Source organism: Dipodomys ordii, unplaced genomic scaffold, assembly GCF_000151885.1.
Source record: "Dipodomys ordii isolate 6190 unplaced genomic scaffold, Dord_2.0 Scaffold138, whole genome shotgun sequence".
In the NCBI taxonomy this organism is placed as follows: Eukaryota; Metazoa; Chordata; class Mammalia; order Rodentia; family Heteromyidae; genus Dipodomys; species Dipodomys ordii.
Window position 1 is genome coordinate 73,969 of NW_012267354.1, and position 7,753 is coordinate 81,721.

At 47.3% G+C, this 7,753-nt stretch overlaps 1 protein-coding gene across 1 annotated transcript; it reads left to right on the plus strand.

Moving 5' to 3' along the window:
* Positions 1-456: 456 nt before the first annotated feature.
* On the plus strand, positions 457-7,550 carry Clic1 (chloride intracellular channel 1). Its single transcript, XM_013031371.1, has 6 exons — positions 457-758; positions 2,476-2,585; positions 2,722-2,847; positions 3,009-3,115; positions 4,413-4,594; positions 7,145-7,550. The coding sequence occupies exons 1-6, from the start codon at positions 720-722 to the stop codon at positions 7,304-7,306; spliced, it is 726 nt and encodes a 241-aa protein (XP_012886825.1). The 5' UTR covers positions 457-719; the 3' UTR covers positions 7,307-7,550.
* The last annotated feature ends 203 nt before the right edge of the window (positions 7,551-7,753 follow it).

Consider the following 7,753-nt stretch of genomic DNA (forward strand, 5'->3'; position numbering starts at 1 on the left):
AGCCTTGAGCTGAAGAGCTGAGGGATAGCACCCAGGCCCAGAGTTCAGGCCCCACGACCGGACCCCCCAAAAAAAAAACTCCAAAAACTAAATTCTCATCCTGAGTCCTAGCATCCCAGAATTTGGAGCAGAGTTTGAAGGGAATGCAGAATCATATATATTTATATGTAAATATATATAATTTTTGCATCTTCAATTGATATTTTCCAGCTGTTAGTGTGTCCCCCTTTCCTGTGTGAGGCTGGATAAACCTGGTGAGTGAAGTGAAGCAGGGAAACTGAGGCAGGGAAAAAAATTCTGTGTTCAGGAAAAAAAATCAAAGAAACAAGGAGTTACTCCCAAGACTCCTACTGAACACCCCCCATCCCTGGGCCTCTGGGAGACCTGAGGACCTCCCTCCCTTCCAGTCCCACTCCCTAGATTGTGCAGTCCCGCCCCCTCCTGTCCCCTCCCCAGGTCCAGGGCGGGGCCGGCCGGTGAGTCAGCGGCTCCCACAGCCAGCCCGAGAGGGGACAGAGCTGGAGGATCTGGGTGTGGGGTGCCCTGGGCCAGTGGGGTGGCCTTGTCTGGAGGGAACGGGTCTGATCACAATCGTAAGGCGCTAAAGGGACAGCCCTGGGTCTGGAGAGAATCCCTGGACCGTGAGACCCGCCTTCCCCGGCCCAGCCCCTCCCAGTTCCCCCAGCGACGACGGCAGCTTCCTGGTCCCCGACGCAACCATGGCCGAAGAACAGCCTCAGGTCGAATTGTTCGTGAAGGTAAGAACGCCTTCTCTTCCCATGGCCACCCTCGGGGTTCCTAGAAGCCAGCCTTTCCCTTTTCCCAGCTTCCGTCGGAACTCCCCAATCTCTTTCCTCTTGAGCCCCCCAACCCCACGTGCCATCTGGGAGAGGGGGTGTTAAGGGAGGCGAAGACACCTTGTGGACCCATCGGGAGAGCTCTAGATCCGACCCTGAAAAGTTTGTAGAGAGCCTGCAAGTTTCCAGCGGCCTACAGGATAGTAAAGGTGGAGAAAAAAGGGAGTTTTCAGAAGTAGGTGAAGTCTTCCCAGGGATGAAAGAGGAGAAAAATGGGAAGGAGTTGCACAGTAGAGTCTGGGAAGGAGAGAGGAAAATAATAGCTAGAACATTTTCATAAAAGTAAGAAGGAGGAGGTGTGTGATTCAAAGAAGAGGGTGTGTTACAGGAAGACTGGGGGAATGGAAGAAGGAAAAAACTGGCAAGAATTGATGGGGTGGAAAGAAAAGCCAATGGTGGGAATCCAGTTCAAGAAGCAGGATGGGGTAGGCACAGATGCAGAAAAAATAAAGATTGAACCCAGCTCTCGGCCTGTCTGTCTCCGTCTCTGTGGATGAGTAGAGGTGGGCCCTGGCTGTGGAGTATGGAAACCGCAGGCTCACAAGCCTTCCTGAGTCTGCCCGTCCCCTCCCCTCCAGGGCAACATTCTTTCTCTGGTCTCTGGACCTGGTCTCTGCCCCTCCCTCTCTCCTTCCCTTCTTTCCCCGCAGCGTCCCTTACTCTGCTCACCTTTCTTTTTCCCCACCCTACAATTTGCTGCATCCTCTTTTCTCCACTTTCTCGCTTTTGTCCGACTGGCCTTTGTGTGTCTCTGTTTCTCTCTCCTTTATGCTTGAGGGTTTCTTGGGCAGCCATTCCCTCTCCCTAGCTACCTCCAGGGAAGTCAACTGGAGCCTGGGCCCGCCCCCTTAGGTGTGGTCCCTACCACTTTCCCATTAGCCTTTGGGGCTATTTTTACTCCTGGGTGCGTTGAGATTCTTGCCTGGGTCCTGTGTGGAAGTTATATGGATGGACCTTGTAACTTAGAGAGCCAGCAGTGGGAAACAGGGGCTTAAGGAGGACACTAATGGGGTATCCTAGCTAGCCAGGCCTCAGCTGCCTAGGTCCCTGCCCCCACTTGATTGCCAGGAAGGAAGCAGCTGAGGGTAGAGACAGGAGACATGAATCACACCCAGTCTAGGGGGAGGTGTCCCTTGGGGGATGAAGTCACTGCTTGCCAATTAGAAGGCAGCCCCTTCCGGAAAGCCCTCCACATCTCTAGGGCTAGGCTAGACCCTTGAGTTCCCACCCCCCCAGCTGCCAGAAACCTCTTGGATGGAAATGTAATGAGCCTGAATGAACACTGGCTTACCCAGGCCCCACTTCACCTGTCTTAGGAACTCAGGAGTCTAAGAGTCTAGCCTATAATTCTATATCTTTGTCTCTATGATTAATATCCTCGAGATTCCCCAAGACCTCTGCTTTCTCCCATCTCTCCTTAATCTCTCCCTTTGCTGAGATGAAAAGGAGTTGTTTGACTCAGGCCTAAAGGGAAGAGCATAGTTCTGAGAGTAGCTATTAGTGGGAGGGAGGGAAAGAGAGGGGTGGGGGAGGACTGGATGAACATAACTAATCTGAAATGACCTGGGAGAAGTCGGATGCACCAAGTCTAACTTTGGGGCTGGGGACTGCCTTTCAGGCTGGCAGTGATGGGGCCAAGATCGGGAACTGCCCCTTCTCCCAGAGGCTCTTCATGGTACTGTGGCTCAAAGGAGTCACCTTCAACGTCACCACGGTTGACACCAAAAGGTGGGCACAGTTTTGTTCCTCTAAACAGTCTTTTTCCCCCCTCCATCTGGAGCCCATTTTTCTCCCTCCATCTCTCCATCCTTTCGAGTTCTTCCTGACCCTCTTTTCCTGTCTTGATGCCTGGTCCCTTCCCCAGGCGGACAGAGACGGTGCAGAAGCTGTGTCCAGGAGGGCAGCTCCCATTCCTGCTGTATGGCACTGAAGTACACACAGACACCAACAAGATTGAGGAATTTCTAGAGGCAGTGCTGTGCCCTCCCAGGTATTGGGACACATGGGAAGGGGGAGAGGGGAGAACAGAGAAGTTGAAGGAGTGGAAAACAGAGATGGGGGGGGAGGGTCGGGGATGGGACAGGAGAACTAGCTGCTGTTCCATTCCTGTTGGGAAAGAATCTTAACCGTATTCCTTCCACTGGCTTTCAGGTACCCGAAGCTGGCAGCTCTGAACCCTGAGTCCAACACAGCTGGGTTGGACATATTTGCCAAATTTTCTGCCTACATCAAGAATTCAAACCCAGCACTCAATGACAGTGAGTTTTATGAGTTTGAGGTTGAGTCCTCAAGGGAGAAGACCTAAGGTTGAGAAGCATCAGGGGCATCTGGAGGGGATGAGATGGAGATGTTGGCAAATGTCTTCCAATCCTCCATTTTTGCTTTACCCCTATATTTTCCTGTGTTCTCATTGGCAGAGACTTTAAAGCTCTTTCATTTGTTCCTACCCTCGTCTTCCCTTCCTTCTCTTGGGACATTGATTTTGTAGTTTTTGTGTGTGTGTTTTTGGTCAAGGGGTTTGAACTCAGGGCCTGTGCACTGTCCCTGAGCTTTTTGCTCAAGGCTAGCACTCTACCATTTTGAGCCACAGCTCCACTTCTGGTTTTCTGGTGGTAAATTGGAGATAAGAGTCTCACAGACTTTCTTGCCCAGGCTGGCTTCAAATTGCAATCCTTAGATCTCAGCCTCCTGAGTATCTAGGATTATAGGTGGGAGGCACTGACACCCAACTCTGAGCTATTTATTTAGCCTTTCTATAAATGCACTTCTAGATCTATAATAGGAGTATAATAATACCTATTTCCTGTATTGATATGAGAATTAAATAAGTTTTATTCCTAAAATGCTTAGGGAACTGAGTAGTCCAGAGCTTGCCTAGCCTGTGTGAAGCCCTACGTTCAATCTAGCACTCCACCTTGAAAAAATAATAATAGCCACTAGTAATGTCAGTTTTCTGGATTTTTTTTTTAAGGCTAGTTGTACCAGGTGACTTGGTTTTATTTTTGTTGTTGTTGTTGTTTGTGCCAATCCTGAATCTTGAATTCAGAGCCTGGCCACTGTCCTAGGATTATTTTCCTCAAGGCTGGCACCCTACCATTTAAGCCACAGACCCACTTCCAGCTTTTTTGGTAGTTTTTTGGAGATAAGACTCTCAAGGACTTTTCTGTCTGTGTTGACTTTGAAGTGCGATCCTCAGATTGCTGCCTCTTGAGTAGCTAGGATTATAATCACGAGCTGCCTTCACCTGGCATCTGTTTTCGGTTTCTGTTTTTATTTTCTTGACAGTACTAGGAAGTGAACTCAGGACCAGTTCCTTCTTAGGCAAAGCATTCTTATACTGAGGTCTGGCCTGCAGCACTTGTATCTATTATGCTAAGCACTTTTTTGGGTAATCCTTGGTATTAAATCCAGGTCTTCCACATGCCACTTTACCACTGGACTACCTCCTCAGCCTTGTTTACTATTATTTGAACTTATCTTACTAGTGGGTCTTATAGGACAGATTATGCCTTTTCCCAATGTTCAGTGTTCCTAATGTTTTAATCACTTGCACAGATCTGGAGAAGGGACTCCTGAAAGCCCTGAAGATCTTAGACAATTACCTGACATCCCCCCTCCCAGAAGAAGTGGATGAGACCAGTGCAGAAGATGAAGGTGTCTCTCAAAGAAAATTTCTGGATGGCAATGAGCTCACCCTGGCTGACTGCAACCTGTTGCCAAAGCTGCACATAGTACAGGTAGGTGGTGACCATGGGAGAAGATAGAAGCTGGAGTGGCATCTTAAGGAGTTACTCCATGGAGTCCCCTTGACAAGTCTAAAGGATGCTTTTTTTCTTCAAGTAGTCTCCATACATTGCTACCACTGAGACCCAATCTAGTCCACATCAGTTGCTGCTCAACATTCAGACACAGGGCTTGGTCAGGAGTAACATATTCCAGGATTATTTTCAAGAAGGTTCTTCCTGTCTTTGTGTCAGCTAGATGAGATAGAGCAATCTTTCTAAGTCAAAGCTGCAGCTAGCTTTATGCTTCAGTTTCCACTTCCTCTTGAGGAAGATGAAAATTGCTGCTTCCCATAAAAATACTAGTATAGTTTTTGAATCATAGGCCTGATGTCAGTTTGCTGTACAATTGAAGAACATGTAAACAATAGGCATCAAAAGACAAGGGCCAAGCACTGGTGGCCACACCTGTAATGTTAGAAAACTTAGGAGGCTGAGCTATCAGGATCATGGTTCAAAGCCAGCCAGGAAAGTTTATGAGACTCTTATCTCCAATTAAACAGCAAAAGCCGGAAGTGGAACTGTGGCTCAAGTAGTAGAGTATCAGCTTTGAATTAAAAAGCTAAGGTACCCAGGCCCTGAGTTCAAGCTCAGGACTGGCACACACACACACACACACACACAAATAAAAATTAAAAAAAAAAAGAAAAGGAAAAACAATGATAAAAGAAGTTAGTTGAATGACCCTTGCCCACCAAGGATTGAAATCAGAAAACAAAACATTCACATGAAAGTTAAGTAATACATGACTAAAAGTCAAATGAAAAATAGAGATAAAAATCACTGTGATGGGCTGGGAATGTGGCTTAGTGGTAGAGTGCTTACCTAGCATGCATGAAGCCCTGGATTCAATTCTTCAGTCCCAAGTAAACAGAAAAAGCCAGAAGTGGCGTTGTGGCTCAAGTGATAGAGTGCTAGCCTTGAACAAAAGAAGCTCAGGGACAGTGTCCAGGCCCTGATTTCAAGCCCCAGGACTGGCAAAAGACAAAAAACAAACAAACAAAAAATCACTATGGAGGGCTGGGAAAGTGGCTCATTGGTAGAATGCTTGCCTCAAATGCATGAGGCCCCGGGTTCAATTCCTCAGCACCACATAAGCAGAAAAAGCCAGAAGTGGCACTGTGGCTCTAGTGGTAAGGTACAAGTCTTGAGATGAAGAGCTGAGGGACAGTGCCCAGGCCCAGCATTCAGGCCCCACAACCAACAAAAAAGAAAAAGAAAAAAAATCACTATGGAAATTCAGGAGGAGAAATTTGGGGTTGTAACCTAGGCATGTGCTATGCCACTGAGCCACTCTGCCAGTCTATTTTTCTTTTCTTTTTTTAAGTCAGGAAATAAGTTAAACCATGGAATTAGTGGTTTGGAAGGGGGCTGGTTATTGATGGCAGGGATTTCAATAAGGGAAGAGGAGGGATAAAGAAATATTAAGGGCTGGAAATGTGGCTTAGTGGTAGAGTGCTTGCCTAGCACGCATGAAGCCTTGGGTTCAATTCCTCAGTACCACATAAACAGAAAAGGCCAGAAGTAGTGCTATGGCTCAAGTGGTAGAGTGCTAACCTTGAACAAAAGAAACTCAGGTATAGTACCCAGGCCCTGAGTTCAAGCCCAGTACTGCCAATAAAGAAAAAAAAAAAGAAATATTAAGAGAATAGAGTTGAAAAAGCCAATATGATTTCATGTGGGAGATAAAAATCTGTAGGAAGACACTGGGCATGGTGGCACATATCTATAATCTTATCACACAGGAGGCTGTAGTGGGAGGATCTCAAATTTGAGGCCATTCTGAGCTACAAAGTGTCATAGGACAGCCTGGGCTATGTAGTAAGATTCTTGTCTCAAAACAAATGAATCTGAGGCTAGGAATGTGGCTCAGTATAGTAAAGTGCTTGCCTAGCATGCATGAGGCCCTGGGTTCAATTCATCAGTACCACATAAACAGAAAAAGCCAGAAGTGGCACTGTGGCTCAAGTGGTAGAGTGCTAGCCTTGAACAAAAAGAGCTCAGGGACAGTGCCCAGCCCTTGAGTTCAAGCCCCAAGACTGGAAAAAAAAACAAATCTGAAGGCTAGAGGTATGGTTCAATGCTATTGCACCTGTGTAACAAATGTAGGGTCCTGAGTTCAAACCCCACCCAGTACCACCACCAAAAAAATTAAAATGTAAAGGTTTTTTTTTTTTTTTTTTTTTTTTGGGTCCGATCGTGGGGCCTGAACTCTGGGCCTGGGCACTGTCCCTCAGTTCTTCAGCTCAAGGCTAGCCCTCTACCACTGGAGCCACAGCGCCACTTCCGGCTTTTTTCTTTTTGCTTATGTGGTGCTGAGGAATCGAACCCAGGGCCTCAGGCTTGCAAGGCAAGTGCTCTACCACTGAGCCACCTTCCCAGCCCAAATGTAAAGGTTCTTACATGCCTGATTTTATGTGAATTTGGGGAAAGGGAAGGTTAATAGCATGGCCTCCAAAGTGACCTTTGTGGGGCTAACATGTCTGTGTCCTCTCCTCTCTCCAGGTGGTATGTAAGAAGTACAGGGGATTCACCATCCCTGAGGCTTTTCGAGGAGTACATCGGTACTTGAGCAATGCCTATGCTCGGGAAGAATTTGCCTCCACTTGTCCAGATGACGAAGAGATAGAATTGGCCTATGAGCAAGTGGCCAAGGCCCTCAAATAAGTTCCTCCTAGGGCAATATCATCCCTCATGCTCTGCAGAGAGCCCCGGGGTAATTTCCACATTGCTATCCAAATGGACACACTCCAAAACTTCTAGTAGGCAAAGAAACCTGGGGCACTTGTGCAGAGGTAGGGGGATAGGGGTTAGGAGAAAAAGGGGATAAGGGTAAGATTTTTATTGTGGGGTGGGGTGGGTAAGACAATGTATTTCAGTAATAAAATGCAGAATGAAATATAGTGTTGTTTTCACACAAAGGAATATAAAGTGGGGTTGGCATTGACAGTAATTTTGAGCTCAGGATAAAAGCCACGAATTAAATAGGGGGCTGCCATTTTCTTAGTGCAAGTTCACCATAGTTCTGTCCTATGGTCCAGGCCACATTTGCAGCCCCGCCACTAGGGCTAAACAGATCTGGGTGGGCCAGAACAGCAGTGGCTCGAGGGGCGG

Excerpts from the sequence above, each read along its gene's own strand:
- Clic1 (XM_013031371.1), top strand. The coding sequence starts at position 720 with ATGGCCGAAGAACAGCCTCAGGTCGAATTGTTCGTGAAG. Across the intron at positions 759-2,475 it reads AGGTCGAATTGTTCGTGAAG|GCTGGCAGTGATGGGGCCAA; the intron begins GTAAGAACGCCT and ends ACTGCCTTTCAG. Across the intron at positions 2,848-3,008 it reads GCAGTGCTGTGCCCTCCCAG|GTACCCGAAGCTGGCAGCTC; the intron begins GTATTGGGACAC and ends ACTGGCTTTCAG.